At 43.9% G+C, this 17,882-nt stretch overlaps 1 protein-coding gene across 1 annotated transcript; it reads left to right on the top strand.

Moving 5' to 3' along the window:
- Nucleotides 1-4,649: 4,649 nt before the first annotated feature.
- Nucleotides 4,650-7,696, top strand: FGF4 (fibroblast growth factor 4). The gene is made up of 3 exons (XM_074885007.1): nucleotides 4,650-4,953; nucleotides 5,722-5,825; nucleotides 7,520-7,696. The coding sequence occupies exons 1-3, from the start codon at nucleotides 4,650-4,652 to the stop codon at nucleotides 7,694-7,696; spliced, it is 585 nt and encodes a 194-aa protein (XP_074741108.1).
- The last annotated feature ends 10,186 nt before the right edge of the window (nucleotides 7,697-17,882 follow it).

Below are 17,882 nucleotides of genomic sequence, written 5' to 3'. Positions count from 1 at the left end.
CAGAGGATGTAATAGATTGTCCGGACATGTTTCTTCACCTGAGAGCTGTTCATATGTCAGTCAGTGACAAGAACCAGCAAGACAAGGAAAAGTCTTGCCGTGACCACCTCAGGTTGCTTGGCTAATGGCCTTGGGTCTCCCAGAGGGTCACTATCACCACGCCACCACCTCGCACCTTTGAGCTGATGTCGCAGCAACCTTATGGCTCAAAAACAGTTAAACAAATAAATCAAGCACAGAAGCTGAGTAAAAAGGCTGCTAAGACACCAAATGTAGTTCACAGAAAGTCAAAAGTCTGTGACTTGATCTTCCAGTTGGAGCTCCTTGGCGCCCATCCCTGCAGCTGTGGGTGTATATGAGCAGCACAGTCACAAGCTGGAAGTGTGAACTGCAACATCGAAGCTGCTGAAGACCTTCAGGAGCCACACAGATGGATGCAGTCATGCCCTCTCTGATCTCTGCCTTACACAGAGATCACAGAGGTGTACAACCGCGCAAGCTCACCAGCAGCAGAGAGAGTAGCTGTTGAAAAAGCCCATACCCATCACAGGCAAAATGATGTTTAGTTCTCTCACTGAATCAATCCGAATACACTGGAGAGAGGTTATTGGTGCTTTTGTTATCTGCCCAGTATTGTAGCTGCCTGCTGCTATACTCCACTGCCCTTTTCCAATGTATAACACTACAACATCACTCGAGATAATAAGGTTTTGATCATGGCAAGACGCTCGCAACAGCAAACAGCCCAGGCACACAGAGATCAAATAGACCAGCTGCAAACAGAGGAAAAAAAAAAAAAAAGAGTGCATATGACTTGCTAGCTTGTGTGTGGGTATGCATGTTATGCGGGCAGCAGAGGCCTGGATGGCGAAGGTCTCCCAGCGACCCCGGCCATTCGGGGCTTGGGCCCCCAGCACTGCGCTGCATTCCAGCCTGCCTCCTCTCCCGGGACCACTGCCCCTGCTCACACAGAGAGGCAGCCAGACGTGAACGTGAGAAAGCTTTCTGAGGCGAGTCACTTCTGCAGATCGCTGGGTAGTTGTCTTCCAAAATAATCATAATTAAAAGGGGCGTACGCAAAGGGGGAGCTGGGGTACGGGCTTGCTTTTTTACCATGTCTTCATAGCACGCAAAGCGGTGAAAGGGATTTTTTCCTAACAATATACTTCTCCATGCCCCTTCCAGTCCACTCCCCATCCTTCCAGATCAAAGGGTCTCAGTACAATATTTGCCTTCAGCAGAAAAGCTCATGAGCAATATCTTTCAGGGTCATTTACATCTATTTACTGGGGTTAATAAATATGTAAATTGATTTTTAAATTGTGGACCTAGACCCCTTTAGAGATACAGACACAGAGACAAGTTTGGATGACTGCTGTGCCAGTGCAATTGCAGAATAATTTCCATAAAGGTTGTAAAGCTATTCCAGATTCCTTCTTCTTTTCCCTTTTTCTTTCAGAATACATGATATGGGGCTTCAACCTGGGTGTGGACCTGAATTCTGTGAATCCTTTCTTCTTTTCTATACTTTAAGCCTAGAGGAATTTGGAAAGCAGAGCTGTCTGAACTGTGACATCCACATATGCTTCTTAGGGAACATAGCCAAAACAAAGATGAAGACATTTTACCTGGTTTAATATTTAAATGATTACTGTGAAAGAGTGCGTGACACCAGGCATAGGGGGCACGCAGCAGTGGAACATGGTATGATATGGAAGAGTCAGAATAGTTAATTATGGATGATCTGGAGACACCCAGCTCCCTTTCACTGCATGAGAGCTGATGGTGTGTTGGAGAGCCTTCCCGGCACAGTTTCATGGCTTCCATAGGGAATATGCTGTTTTAATGGTTTCCTGTGACAGTAATTTCCAACTGGAAATGTCTGTGTTGCAGCATAAAGACCCTGAAGGTCAGCAGCTTCTGCCTGCCGTTTACACCTGGTGCAAACTGAAAATGCTGCAGTTCTGCTTTGCTTTCATCCTTATGGGTTTTTCACAGGTACAAACAACTCGGCAATCAGAGGGCTTTGAAGCAGACAGGACTAGTGTTTCATAGGCAGACTGTACACAAGCTTGCACACACATGAATGTATAAAATTTTAAATCATACCCAATAGTTTCATTCTTAGCTGGAAACTTGTTGCTTTTCCTCTCAGAAAGGTTCATTTGAAGCCTTTATGGAAGACTGCCATTTAATTCTGTAACAAGTTTAAGAATAAGCTGTGGACATTAGACTACACTTCTGCTGCAGGAGGGAAGCTGTGGGGTAGGTTTGTTGGCAGAAGTACCACTCCTTGGCCTTATCCTTCAGAGGGTAAATAAACTTAATCCCAAATTCATCCACTGCTGTTTGCTAACAGCAAATAATTCAGATTTTGAAGTGAGGTGGGATCGCACTGCTCTAAGGACCCAGGGGAAAGACAAGGTGTCCAGCCTACCCCTGCAGAGCAGGGCAATTTCCAAACCCATGAGCAGCTGGCCTTTTCTTGATGCACAGCCCCTTCATCCAGAACTGATCCACCGGGCTTGTCAGGTGTAAGAGAGGTCTGGATGGACCCAAGGCAAACAGAAATTTAGTAAATGTTTGTGCATTTTACCTCAACAGATTTATCAGCCTGTAAACCTCCACAGAGAAAAATGTAAATTCTGGTGTCTTTAAACACACCCAGAGAAATTAACTAGTTTGAGACAAAACTACACCTAGGAGTCTTTTACCTCTCTAGCACCAGATTGCAATCACCCACCAAGCAGCGGCAGTCTCTTTTCCATCCTGAGAGGTGTGGTAGGAGAAACACGCACACACACACGCACACACACACACTCTCTCTCTCTCTCTCTCTGTGTGTATATGCACCTCACAAGAAGAAATAGAATCACATCATCTGAGTTTGCTTAGGTTTAGCGAAGGTCAGAGATTTTCGCACCTAGGTGAGCTGTCATCTGGCTTGGGGCAATTCTCTTTTCTCTCGCATCCTTTGCTGGAACAGCAGGAGAGCTTTACTGGCGTGAAAGACTAAACTGTCCTCAGGCTATAAAGGACTTGAGTCACAAACCACTTCCCACACGCGTGCACACACACACACATTCGTATTAATTCAGGACCTTCCAAAATTGTCCTAATATCTCCTCACATGTTGGTTCTGAAAACCTGTCGAGGGTTGAGGCTTAAGCTAAGGGAGGTGACAAAACATATGGGATTTGATCTAAACAAAGTAATTCTAGACTGATGGGGTCAAAACTTCTCCTACTTTTAAATACTGAGCTTCATTTTCATTAACTTAAACCAAATGAATTACCTAAGAACAACTACATCATTAAGACACAACAGCAACATCTAAGTAAGTGCACGCATAGTAAAGATTAGAAAATAAACATACCATTAAAAAGCACAGCAATACTTGCATGAATGGGCAGCCTCTAAAGTTGAGGAATAAACTATGTCACTACAGCCCCGATCAGTACAGTGACCAAGAGGGAGCTCCACATGTCTTGTACTCCAGAGCAATGCTGTGCTTTCTGATTTCTTAAAGGGATATTTAGAATCAAAAACTTTATTACTGCTTTTGAGCACATGCTGCCTCTTTAAATGTGTTCCTCTTTATTAAAGCCTTGGCCCTTTCCTTTGTTAATATTCCTTTTTTTGCAAGTTCTTTCATTTTTCATTTCTTAAACCTCCCATGCAACAACTATTTTGGCTTTTAATGAAGGGAATTTTTCTGCATCCAGCAAACTGTAAACCATGTCGCTTGGATACAGCAAAAGCTGAAATTCCACAGATTTCCACAAAGTCATACATTGTGTTGGGGGGAAAGTGTGCTAGGCATTCTTTGATTTTTGTGTCCAGCATTAGCATTTGTAAGCACTTATGAAAGAGAAAAAGAGAAAGAAAAGAGAAAGAAAGAGAAAATAAAAAAGGAGAAAGAAAGAAAGAAAGAAAGAAAGAAAGAAAGAAAGAAAGAAAGAAAGAAAGAAAGAAAGAAAGAAAGAAAGAAAGAAAGAAAGAAAGAAAGAAAGAAAGAAAGAAAGAAAGAAAGAAAGAAAGAAAGAAAGAAAGAAAGAAAGGGAAGCTGCTGTGATGAGTTCAAAATATGACCTTTTCTTTTTAAAAGTCTGTGCTGTCTCTCTTGTTTAGCACCAGTGCTGCTCACCTTTCCCTTCAAGACGCTTTGGAATTGTTAAGCATCTAGGGGTGATAATTTGACTTTCAGCTAAACCGGAGGGCTGCAGCAGACAGCAGTAGGTGGTGATGTAATAGGTACCAACGCACATGGATATATAAATATCGTGGCCAGGGCTAAAGCGCTATGGCTGAGCAGCTATAGAAGAAGATCAGCACTTCAGACAAGACTCCTGGAGTTGAGATCAAGTTCAGAAGCTCTTGCTCCCGGGATTTCCTCTCCATGCAGCCAGCCCAGGGAAACCGCAGATCCTCGGGGGACTGAGCGCAGGGCTCCTTCCCATCCCCCCCGCCTCGCTTTTTGGGTTTGGGTTGGGGCTTTTTTGTTGTTGTTGTTGTTGTTCTGTTTTGGTTTTTGTTGGTTTTCTTTTTTTCTCCCCCCCTTTGACCTCAGTATAAAGCGGGAGCTGGGGGGCGAGCGTCTTTTCGGAGCGACCGGCCTCCGGCCCTTGGCTACGCGCCCTTAAGCCGGGATGCCTCTCCCCGCAGCGCTGCTACCGGCGCTGCTCCTGGGGCTACTGTGGCCAGGGGGGATACGCGGCCGGTCGCCCCCGGGTCGCCTCCCCGCCGGTCCCCGCCAACGCCGCTGGGACGCGGCTCTTTTCGCCCGCTCCGTCGCTCGTCTCCCGGCCGAGCGCCGCGACGCCGCCCGCGACGGCGACTACCTCCTGGGCATCAAACGGTTGCGGCGCCTCTACTGCAACGTGGGCATCGGTTTCCACATCCAGGTCCTGCCCGACGGCCGCATCGACGGGATCCACAGCGAGAATCGATACAGTAAGCCGGCGACGACCCCCGCCGCGGGGCAGGTGAGCCGCTCCGCGCTAGCGGAACAGCCCCTAAGGACGGTTCCGCGGGCGCGGAGCGGCTCACCTGCCCCGCAGAGCGGTATGTGGCAGAAGGAGGGTGGGTGCGTGGCAGACCTCGAACTCCCCTAAAAAGTCCGTCCCCCCCCCGCCCTTCCCCGGCACCGCGGTTCCCGGGTTCCCCCGGAGGTAGCGGGACGGCGGCGGAGCTCGCCCGGCGCTGCTCAGCTCCGTTCTGTCTCCTTGTAGCCGGCAGCATCAGGTGTTGGGGTTGCCTCAACATCTGGAGGGTCCCGCAGTGCCCTGGGGTGCCCGTTTGGGCTGCCCAGCTCTCCCCCAAATTTGAGAAGCATCTGCTGGGGACTTAACCCCGTGGCCCCAGGGCTCTGATATCCAACTGAAACAATAAGAGATCCGGGAGGGGGGATCTAAGCTGCCTGATGACAAATGTTTCATTCGCCCCGAGCGCACTGGCTTATTTTAACCTCGTCTACACAGGAGGATGCCTGGGGGCAAAGTAAAAATAGATACTTGGCTAAAAGAAGAGGCGTCCCAGCGTGGGACATGGGGCAGCACGTGGAGCGTGAGGCTGGGGTTCTGTGGCCACCCACAGCACTCCTGGGGCACGGGGATCCACACCCCAACTGGGGCTGGGAGCCTTTGGGTGAGCGCAGCAGACACCACACACTCCTTCAGGGCACAGCCCTTTGTCCCCCTGATTCCTGCGTCTCCTCTCCAGGTCTGCTGGAAATCTCCCCGGTGGAAAGAGGAGTGGTGAGCATATTCGGTGTTAGAAGTGGACTCTTCGTGGCCATGAATAGCAAAGGCAAACTCTATGGATCTGTAAGTAGCCACCAATTGTATGCCTGGGGAGGGAACGATGGTCAGCTGGGGTGAGAGGTGTGCATGGTGCTAGAAGCTGCCCAAGCCCCCTCCTGGGTCAGGCAACACCAAGCAGCCCTTGCTGTCCTGCCAACAGAAAGTGTGCTGCCCACGGATGCTGTTCACCAAGCTTTTGAAGTAACACCCACCCTTTTGCTTCCCCCATAAAACTACAGTCACCCAACCATGGCTACCCACCTTGCCTACCACATAGACCAACAGAGTAGTCATTTGTGTGGCAAGAGCTCAAGCTAGCCTCAGTCCATATCTTTCTTGTATTTCAATATAAACAGCCTTAAGTGGGTATGGCAATCACTCACTCCATCTCTCAAAGGGCACTTGAACTTGTGATCAGCCATGCCCCCGCAAATGACCTTTATGATGTGATGAATCAGTGCCTGTCACATAGCTATTGATCACTCTTTGTTAATGCTCTTGATGGGAGAGTCTGTTCCCATGACAGTTCAGCATCCTCAGGGTTTGGACTTCTATTTATAAGGTGGCAGATCTACTAGGAGACAATACAGATATTTTTTTACATTGAATCTTTGAAAAAGATAGAGGCATCTTATAAAATATACTTGAGGTGGACAATAACAGTGCATGTCTTTGTCCATGTTGAGCTGTCCTCCTGCTTTTGAGTTCACCTCTGTATACGTTACTGTGATCAGCATCATTTCAAACCCACATTCCTGGATCTCCTTCCTTACCCATGGCTTTTCTATTCCATGTTTTCAAGTATGCTTTGAAGAAACTTGGCTGAGCTGAGGAAGAGCCAAACTATGTCAAAGTTAACTAGGGCATTTCCACATGAAGACATGAAGCATGCAGAATTATTTTCTGGGGCACCATTTCTGTTACAGAGGATTTTGACTTATACAAAAGCCAGGCAGAATCAGTCACCAAATTGCAAATTTGCATAATTTCTTAGGAAGACTGCTGCTTTGGTGTCTTGGATAAGGTAATTCCCAGTGCAGCGTTCAGCTTGGTAGGCTGAGAGCTCTCTTACAAAATGCTAGGCTTCTGCCCAATAATAAGGGACGAGATCATTTGTTACTCTGCAGATAACACACTTGTAACACCTGTCCCTCTTTGTACTTACTTGCAAATGAAACCTCTGCCTTTTATCAGCTCTGCTTTCCTGATCCATTAACATGTTATCCAAATCATTCCTTCAATTTTAAAACTAAAGAAGCAGATAATACTGTCTATGCTGAGTGTCTTTAAAATGCCTCTTTCTCCTTAAGCAACATGAGCAAGTGCTAGCACTCAGATTTTTCTCAAGCATCTCAGGCAGTTTATTGCTGGTAGGACAACCACTGAGCAATTAGATGAGCAGGGCAACAGAATTGGGCTTGGGCCTTACCCCACTGCAGCTCTGTTAAAATGTGTCCCTCACAAGTGCAGACATAGCTGTGGGTGTCCTTCCCACCTTTAGGTGTACATGCCTGGCCTGGACACAGCATCCTTAATGATCCTCTGACTCCTGAGTCCTGTTTGAAGCTTCGTTTGGGCGACCACTTCAAAAGATTACTAAGTGGGGGGGAGTCAGCTGCACATTTCCCCACAGCACACCTTCTACACCTGGTAGCAAGAATATTTCCACACCTGATGTTTAAAATTCCTTCCCTCTCATTCTTTCCTTTTCATTTCAGACCCATTTCAATGATGAGTGCAAATTCAAAGAGATTCTCCTGCCAAACAACTACAATGCTTATGAATCCAGGATTTATCCCGGGATGTACATAGCCCTGAGCAAAAATGGAAGAACAAAGAAAGGCAATAAAGTATCTCCCACAATGACAGTGACACATTTTCTTCCTAGAATCTGAGACATCACCCTTCAGACCTACCTCAGCACAGGGGAAGACGCAGAACACGTTTGGGGAAAAGAAACATAGTGCACTTTTACTGGAGAGTTTTATGCAAGAGTAGGTGTAAGATATTTAAGTTAATTATTTAAATCTGTATATATTGCCACAAAATTTATTTATAGTTCCGATTTTTTTTTTTTTAATTTCTGAAAACAAAACAAACCTCCAACCCAAGGTATTTCATTTCATGGTGCAACAGTAGAAGGTTTCTGTTTTGTGGTTTATTTAATTCGTTTCTAAGTTATCACAGGTGTGCTGCTACTCCATGTCCTAAACCAGGTGAAATTCAATTCCTCTATTACAATGTTTTGCACTGTTTGTGTGTTGTACGGTGTTTATCGTTGTACACATGCTTGTTTGTTTGTTTGTTATGGTGGCTTTATTCTCCTCTGTGTGTTTTCCAAACCCCCCGTGACTCCCAAAGAAGCTCTTGGCCTCCGAGAAGGAGCGGTGGCGGAGGTGCCTGGGTGGGATGCCAGCGCAGAGCCACACACAATGCTTGACCTCCTTTGTGCGGCGTTGCTATTTAATTGGAACAGTATCGGTTTACCTCGGTGCAGAAAGCACGGTGCTGAAGAGCTACCCCACAAATCTGTTTTTAGATCTGCCAGTGCTGAACTTTGAACTTTGCTGCAGTCCGTCTTCTTAGAGCTGCCAGGCACTAGAGAGGCTTAAACACCTATATAAACTCAGCAGGATTGGGGTTTTTTTTCTATTTAGATAAACAGGAGCATACGATCTTTTGTGGCCCTTAATGGAAGTTTATATTTGATACAATTGCTTGGCATTAGGCTAAAAAAAATGTGTCTGTCCTTCCCCCAACAAGCGCACTGTGAAATGCTACCGTGAATCAATTATATTCTATTCAAATCAAATTCCCTTTCACATTTGGAGACTACATTCATTTTTCAAAGTTTGTGAAACTCTGTAATACTCATAAGTTTTTAAAAGGCAAAAGCATTTGTTGGTTTGTAGAAAACGCAAGCTCCACAGAGAGAATTTAGATTATCACAAGGAATTGGGGTTGTTTTGTACTATTTATTATTTTTGGTGCAGTATTTAGAAGGAGAAATATGCTGCTTTTTTCTGTCTCATTCCCTGACAAAGTTGATTAATTTCTACCTCACTAACTCTCAAAGCCAGTTTCCTAACAAGATCTGCATGGAAGGAAGGTACACTCTTTTCTGCTTGGTCTTACAGTTCTGGAGGAGGGCCTGGGGGAACAATCGTAATCCCAAATCTCTCTTTTTTTCCATATGTAGCCAAAAGTATTCAGGATAGAGTTGGTTGCATCCTATTTGAGCCTTGTCACGTTTGAGCTATCTTTACCCAGTGGTTTACTTTTAGTAAGGATAATCATGGTGAAAATATTTGCAGACAGCTGTCAGGCTGCAGTACTATATCGTCATCAAGTAACTCTATATTTTTCTTTATATATTTTGCAAGTGTAACTCATGTCTCTAATGTGATGAAGGAAAAGACAGTTTTGATTATGGGGGAATCACTAAAAGGATCCATTTGTCTTTCTTTCTTTCTTTCTCTTTCTTTCTTTCTTTCTTTCTTTCTTTCTTTCTTTCTTTTTCTTTCTTTCTTTCTTTCTTTCTTTCTTTCTTTCTTTCTTTCTTTCTTTCTTTCTTTCTTTCTTTCTTTCTTTCTTTCTTTCTCTTTCTTTCTTTCTTTCTTTCTTTCTTTCTTTCTTTCTTTCTTTCTTTCTTTCTTTCTTTCTTTCTTTCTTTCTTTCTTTCTTTCTTTCTTTCTTTCTTTCTTTCTTTCTTTCTTTCTTTCTTTCTTTCTTTCTTTCTTTCTTTCTTTCTTTCTTTCTTTCTTTCTTTCTTTCTTTCTTTCTTTCTTTCTTTTTTCTTTAAGATACATTGCCTTTGGGGCATCAATATGTTAAGTGGGAACCAGGACTAACCACAATGTTTGATGACTTAGAGGATGTTTACAGATCATCTTCCAATCTAAACTAGTTATTTCTGACTACATGCAAATCTGAGTTCAGTTTTGTTTTTTTTTTTTTCTCTTTACATTCCTACACAAAAACCTTTGTTCCTTTGTGATGGTTTGTGATGGTATAGAGTTGCCTGTATCCTCTACTTACACATGACCTTGAAGACAAAATCTACTCACCAAAGTTCAGTAAGACTAGAGCAGATCAGGACCAGATCTTAAGCCAGCTGCTGTCAAAACAAAAATAATAATTAAGAAAAGGAAGACAAATCAAGAGAGAACACCTAGGAAATATCATGCCTAAGGAGTTTTAATATTTTTTTCTGTAATTTGGGGGATTTCTGTACTTTCTGTGTTTTCTATATGTGAGTAATCATTGTGTAATTATCACCACTACCTCTGACAACCAATGATTTTGTTCCAGATTTCAGATAGCAAAATCAGATCACAAAGATTTTCTCTGGGAATGGTTCTATTTTGTCACTTTTCACTCCATTAAATCCACAATTGACGGCCTCACACAAGATATGCTCAGAGGTAGTTGTTGTAACTTTGAAATATTGTGATAAAACCTTGATAACAATGTTATATGGTATGAGCTTTCACTATTTACCAGAATCTGTCTGTAGTTTTATACAGGTGCTGTTCCAGACTGTGGTGTATGTGCTGTGCACATTTAAATGCATAATAAATGATAAACATTTGCAACGTATGGCACCCTGGTATTGATTTTAACTCTTTAGAAGGGAATGCATGCTGCAATGAAAGACAAAAAAGTGCTATTTCACTTTCCCAAAGACTGGGGAGTCTTTGCACCTATGCCAGCTACTTCACGAATGACAGCCTGGATTTCTTACTCAGCTAAAGTTCCCCCTGCTAAAGCTGGAATTTGTCCAGGAAAGCCCAGCTTCACGAGCTCGGTAACAGATACACACGCTTGCATCTGCCACACGCTAGTGAATACTTGTATCATTTGTGTGGCTATTAACGACGGCAGCTTTTCATGCAGCATCTGATATTAATGATCAGAGACACAAACCAGCTTTGGAGTTTATGTTGCTGGATGTTGATGTTACAAATGAAACCTGATTGCCTATTTTTTTGGCTTTAATGAGTGTTGCTCTCTCTCTGTGAAGTAGGACCACACTGATACAAGAGGTTGTAGGACTACCTGTTTGATTTGAGATACTGTCTCTTTTTGTAATTAGTGATTATACTCATACAAGTGTATAGAAATATGAAGTGCTTTGTAGCGCGCACACACCTTACGGCAAGATTCTTTTGCAGAACTTTTACTTATAGACTCACACATATGCACTTGTACACACAGGTGCACACTACATCAGATCTCTGTACTTTCAGTTTTACGCCCTTCCTAGGATTAGGGAAGGATATATAATGGGAATGAAAATATTCAGGTTTGATCTTACACATCTTGATGGCAAAGGGAGTTTGTTCAGATAAGTAAGGATCATAGAAAACAAAAAGACAGACCCCAAGATACAGACTTCTCCACTTTATTTTCCACTGAGTAATGCTCTTTTTCCTGTTCCTAGAAATGGGAAGGCAATAGATGATCTGGGAATGTCCAGTGCCCTCACTCTGAGTAAGAGCAATTTCTCTCTAAAGTTGTATAGGCTCTGTAAATACGTAGCACAAGTGGTTTTTTTAACTGGACAAGTATAGCTGCAGCGTGTTTAATACTCCTATGAATAGAACCAGAATAAATAGGCACGTAGACATATACAATCATTTTTCATAATTAACTTTTTGTTTGCTTGTAAAAAAGAACAAACATTAATTTGTGACTGCCAGGTCTTCCAAAATTATAACAAAAACTTATGGCCAGAGTTAAAAATCTTTTCAGCCTTGGAGAGATATCCAATTATCATTTTAAGATTGGAGATAAATCCTAAGACTTGTTTTTTAGGAAGGCGAGATTTCAGAGTAGTAGCTTTGCAGATTCATAGCACGTAAAGTACTGATGCTGCACATGTGGTCCTACCCACACAAAAACATAAGGGCCTGTTGCCACCACAGACAGAGCAGCTTGAGATGTCCCAGAGAACTAGAGAAATGTTCCTCCTCTGTCATCACCCATTTTTTGCTTCATTGATAAGCCAGCTTTCTGCACATTGCCTTTGGAGGTGGTAAAAGAAATGCGTTAAAGGTGAAAATGAATTTTAACCCTCAAAAATACGCTCTGATACATTACATGTAGCAACATTTCTGAGATTACTGAGAGCATTGCCATGCTCCAGACATGCCCAGTGCTCCTGCCATCCTCTACCAAACATCACCTGTCACAAGTGGGGTCCCCCAGGGAGTGATATTGGGCCCAACTCTCTTTAGTATCTTCTTAAGTGATCTGGACGATGGGACCAAGTGTACCCTGATGAAGTTTGCTGATGATACCAAACTGAGCAGGGAAGTGGACACTTCAGAGGGAGAGCCACCCTGCAGGAAGAGCTGGATAGTCTGGAAGAGTGGGCTAACAAGAAACGTATGAAGTTCCGCAAGGACAAGGGTAAGGTCTTGTGCCTGGGAAAACATCATCCAAGAGTGCAGCACAGGCTGGGATCTACCTGGCTTGAGAGCAGCTCGGTGAAAAGGTACCTGGGGGTCCTGGTGGACAACAAGCTCAACGTGAGTGAACAGTGTGTTGCTGTGGCAAAGAAAGCCAAGAAAGCTGCATCACCAAGGGCATCCCCAGCAGAGATAAAGGAGTCATTATCCCACTCTGCTCAGCACTCATCAGGCCACACCTGGAATACTGTGTCCGATTTTGGTCCTCGCTATACAAAAAAGATGTGGCCAGGCTGGAGAGGGCCCAGAGGAGGTCCCCAGGGATGGGCAGGGCACTGGGAAGCCCAGTGAGGAAAGGCTGAGAGAACTGGAGTTGATCAGCCTCAAGAAGAGAAGGCTTAGGGGAGACCTTATCACCATGTTCCAGTATTTAAAGGGTGGCTACAAGGAAGATGGAGACTCCCTTTTGACAAGGAGTCATGAGGAAAAGACGAGGGGTAATGGGTACAAGTTACTCCTGGGGAGAATCCAATTGGACACAAAAGGAAAATTTTTCACAATGAGAACAATCAGCCACTGGAATAATCTCCCCAGGGAAGTGGTGGATTCCACAACGTTGGACACTTTTAAGATTCAGCTGGACAGGGGGCTGGGCCACCTTGTCTAGACCAGGCTTTTGCCAGAAAGGTTGGACCAGGATGATCCTTGAGGTCCCTTCCAACCTGGGATTCTATGATTCTATGATTTCTCTGCACAGAACAACAGAGAATCTTTCCTGAGGATGGATTAATCCCTTCTGTAAGCCAGGCACATTTCCCCCCATCCAGTGATCGGTCCCGCCTGTTCTGTAGAATAAACAGAAGAGGAGCAGTGCCAGCCTGGCCCAGTGCCGTGTCCCTGCTTGCCAGGGGAAGGACAGAGACAAGGCTCCAAGCCCCATCGTTCATTTGCAGAATTGCATGTTATAAATGGTCCGTGCTTAACATTTTCTGACTCATCCGTGACATCTACCAAGTTGTCTGTATCTAATCTGTGCTAATAAAAATCAGCATGACAAAACACTGCCTTGTATATAAATAGCCACAGGTTTCAGCGCGGTCACTGAGTTTATAGTGCCAGATTCGGTTGTTCACACTTTACCACTTGGTTTCCACCACAGTATGTTAACTGACCATGCAAGTGGCCAATTAAAGAGAGTCTGTTAAGGGGAGAGGACTCTTTTGATAAAGACTATCAAACACTTCAGCAAGAAAGTTAAAAGGAATTGCCTGAAACGCTGCAGCTCCCTTTATATGACACAAAGTATTGTTGCTTGCTGAGCACAGATGGGAACAAATTTTTAATGTAGAAAACCCAGTCTGAAGCTAAAAAAACCAAAACCAAAACCAAACCCATCCCAATTCTTCTTCTACCAAATAATCTAGATAGTACAAAATTGTAATACCTAGCTGTTTTCAGGCAATACAACAAGCAAAAGGGAGGCACAGCACGATTTCAGTTTCCTGTGCACCAACCATGATTTATGGACTTCAAACAAGAAATATTACCCTGAACTGTTTGTTTTAAAAATTGATTACTTAAAAAAAAATAGCTTTATGAGATGCCAAGAATTGTCTACGGCCAGTCATTTAAGGCAGACAATTTCTTAATATAAAACAATGACAATTTCTTATATTGTAAGTTTCATTATACATTAAAAAGAAGTTACTTAGAGATATCTATAGAACAGGTTGACTGTCTTTTCATTTTTAAGACTATTTATATATACTTTAAAATTTATAAAATTCAAATAAATGTTCCTGAAAACTGACAATGATTGTTTTTTCCTTTTTGCAAGCATGTCAAAAATGGTGCAATCCCTTTTCAGTATGATATTAGAAGATATGTCTTGTCCATGCTAAAGACAAACTGAATTTTGAGAACCATTCCTTAGCAAAGTCTCCTGCTGCTAATGGACCTGCAACCTGAATGATCCCATGCTGGGATTGAAGCAAGGAAGTAAAATGAAGACAGTTGTTAATAGGTTCCTCATATGTTTTGTTACAGAGACAGAAATTATATAGTGAATAGGTTTTTGAGGAGAAAATAATTCAGTGCCATGCTGGAGAATCAGATGTTAGTGTCATCTCTGCCACCAGGTAACCTGTAATGCCAGCAACATGGTGCAACAAGTGGTCCAGCCCTTCCTTTCCGAATGCCTGATGGGACACCACAAAGTGTGATGAAGATGGTGAGCACCTGAAACTTAACTCAGCTGCAGCTTTATTGTGGCTACAGATGACGGTTAATGACAAGCACTATGAAGTACCATGCCAAGAAGGTTTCAACCTGGGCAGTTTTACATTAATGTACTTTTTTGACATTAATATTTCTGTGCTTTAGCTCCCCATTTCCAAGCTCTCATTAAACAGTGTCCAAATTTGTATCCGTTAATATATTAAAATTTGTGAGATGCACAGATACTGAGTTTGCGAGAGCATGGGATCAATAAGCTGTACAGCTTCCAGCTGAGCAAAATAAAACTGGGAATGGCTGTTCATTTAGTGAACACCATTTCTACTAGGCACTGAATGGGGCAGGATTCTTGACAAAAAAGGTGGTGCATGACCAGATTTTTGTTGCATGGGCAGGTTTAATTAAGTTTTTCTTAAATTCCAAGTGCTGGATTGACCTTGGGTACCTACTAGTGTCATTCTGTGTGTGTACATGCAATTACATTTTATTACTAATCATACTATTTTATTGTAGGTAGATACAGAAGTACCCATTCTCTATGACTCCCCAGGCTGTGTTGACCTTCACTATCGTTCATTCACACTACTTCATATAGGTTAAAGAAAGTGATTTAGTGATGTTTGTACCAATTAACATATTCCAGATTCAAATTGGTTGCTAATCAGGTTACCTCTGAAGTACAAATCAGATCTTTATCAGCTTAAAGGTATTTGGCAAGTGTCAAAGCCACTTGGTAAAACTCTGTGGTTTCTGGGGATCTACTATTTACATACTTTTTCATTATCTCCACAGCTACATCTGTTTGCTTCCAGTGCCTTCGAGAAAAGTGTTTGTAATGCTAGCTGGGGCCAATACAGCTGTTTAATGTCACTGAGGTTAAGGGTGCTTGTGAGAAGAAAGGAAGTACCACCTGTGGGATGAGCATCCATTAGAGATGAGAGAGACCCCAAGCTTCTGGGGATATTGTCGAAGAAGGTTAGCAGAAATGTCCAGCCGTGCACCTCTGACTGACGGCTGCTCGGCAAGTTCATCCATGAGGAACATTTTGGAGCTTTTATTGCGCAAACCTCTTCTATAAGCTCTTTCACTTGGCCGGGTGATAACTGGGTCCCCACTGTGATCCCTGTCGGTGGTGGGGATTGCCCCAGGCTGGCTCACAGCAGCTTGTGGCTGAACAGCACAGTGAGATGGATGGCCTCCACAGGGCTCCTTCATCACTAAGCCAAGGCTGCTCCAGTGCCTCCCTGTGCCCACCATCAACACTGAAACCCAACATCGTCATGGCTATTTCCCATGTGCAAGCCTGCTCCCAGCCCTGTGGCGGGGCAGCCTCCCCAGCCAGCAAAGACCAGGGAGAGCCTCAGCTCCTCCACCAGGCACCGTTCGGGGTGAGAACTACTGCTCTGCCAGGTCTTGGTGTCCCTCTCCTCTCCCTCCTGTTTAACATAGACCACCAGAGTGGCTCTGTATTACCTGGTGGGGAAAGGGCACGTTACAGCTCCCCAGCACTCACCTTCCATGTCGAATCCTGCCCCAAGAAACCTTGATACTACCGCAAGTAGGAGCTCGTCCATGAGGAGTTACACATTAACCAAGGCAGTTAAGTTGCTATCTCACCCATGTTGTCTTGCTCTGGAGCCAAAGTGTCTTTTCGTTGGTGCCTTTCCTTCAAATGAGGTTTGAGATAAGTGGGCTGATTTCCCTGGGCACGAGCATTGCAGCCAGGAGGTTACTGCCATACGACAACCTCCGGTCCCCTGTGGTGCTTGCTCCGGGAGTGGCCGTGCCCACACAGCTAGGCAGGTTCAACCTGCCAACAGCCATAACTTTGGCTGCAATTTATTATTGCTTTTCCACAGTCCCTAAGGAAAATGACCTCAGTTGCCTTTTCCCTTGTTTTTGACCTTCCTCTGCCAGGGCAGGGTGACTGGCACTGCCTTTCCCCAGCAACCTTGCTTCCTCCTTGCATACAGCAGCCTGCTTCTGCCCAGAGATATCCCCCACTCAACCCAGTACCCTTCCTTCTTCCACGTTATCCCATTTTGACATTTTTTCCTTTTGTTTTGCCATTTCTTTTTCCCTCATACTCCTGCTTTGATATTCTACTCTCCTTTTCTTAGTTGCATTACCTCATATCACCCTCCCTCTCTCTCCTGCCTTTTCTACTCTTTCTCCTTCCCTGAGATCTCTTGTTAGATATTATTCTGGAGACCTTGTTAATCATGTTAAGCGCAAAGATACTGGACCTGCCTGCTGTGGCTAGCATGGGTCAGAACAGCGGTGATGCAAACTCTGCCAAAAGGGGAGCGACTTGTGTCTATATCCGACCCTGTGACTCAGGTTTGTTCCCACAAATGTTAATATGCAAGGACTATCTGCTAGACCCTTGTCAGGGTGCCTTTATTCTCATAGAATCATGGAATGGTTTGGGTTTGAAGGGACCTTTAAAGGTCATCTAGTCCTACCTGCCCTGCAATGAGAAGAGACATTGGAACAGGCTGCCCAGGGATGTGCTTGTATTTCAAAGATGTGTAGATGTGGCACCTAGGGACATGGTTTAGTAATGGACTTGGCAGTGCTAGGTTAATGGTTGGACTTGATCTTAAAGGTCTTTTCCAACCTAAAGGATTCTATGATCCTTTAACTAGATCAGGTTGCTCAGAGCTCTGTCCAACCTGACCTTGAATGGTTCCAGGGACTGGCCATCTACAACCTCTCTGGGCAACCTGTTCCAGTGTTTCACCACCCCCATCGTAAAAAAAATCTTCCTTATATCTAGTCTGAATCTACCCTCTTTTAGTTTAAAAATCTTTCTTACTGCTCTGGTCCATATCTGCCCTTGGTTTTCATCTTCTGCATTAAGTTCAAGCCCCTTTTCAGGTTAGCACAGAACTTTTCACTTGCCTGTATTTTATTTCGACCCACATAATTCCTTTCCCTCAGTCCTTTGCAGCTTCTTTCCCCAGTGTGAGGGCTGCACAGGTAATCAAACCAGCTTTCAGCGAGCAATGGCCTAGCCTCAGTGGTGGAGAGATCAACACACGCATCTGTCTGAAGAACAAAGTGTATTAGGCACAAAGCATAGCAGAAGCAGAATTAGATCATCAAGTGTCTGTTTACCAGCCAGAAAAGCATAAAACCCAGGTCATTTGTGCTCCCTGATATGTTATCAGATATGATTCACCGGATCGTATCTGTTTTGGCAATCAAAGTGTGGGCAATTCAGCACAGGTTTTTTTTAGCATGCTTAGGATGGTCAAGGAAAAGAACTTATGTATTTATAGAACTATGTAAGTTATAAATATATCTATGATAGTCTTATGCTGTGCAAAGGAGGTATGCCTTGATGGAATAATCAAAGCAAAGTGTATTTTAAGCAGAAAGATATCTATATAGATGGCCATCTCTACACATAGCTTTGTGTTAAATAGTG

The sequence above is a fragment of the Strix uralensis genome, chromosome 15 (genome assembly GCF_047716275.1).
Source record: "Strix uralensis isolate ZFMK-TIS-50842 chromosome 15, bStrUra1, whole genome shotgun sequence".
Lineage (NCBI taxonomy): Eukaryota > Metazoa > Chordata > Aves > Strigiformes > Strigidae > Strix > Strix uralensis.
This window is presented reverse-complemented; position numbering and strand designations above follow the sequence as displayed.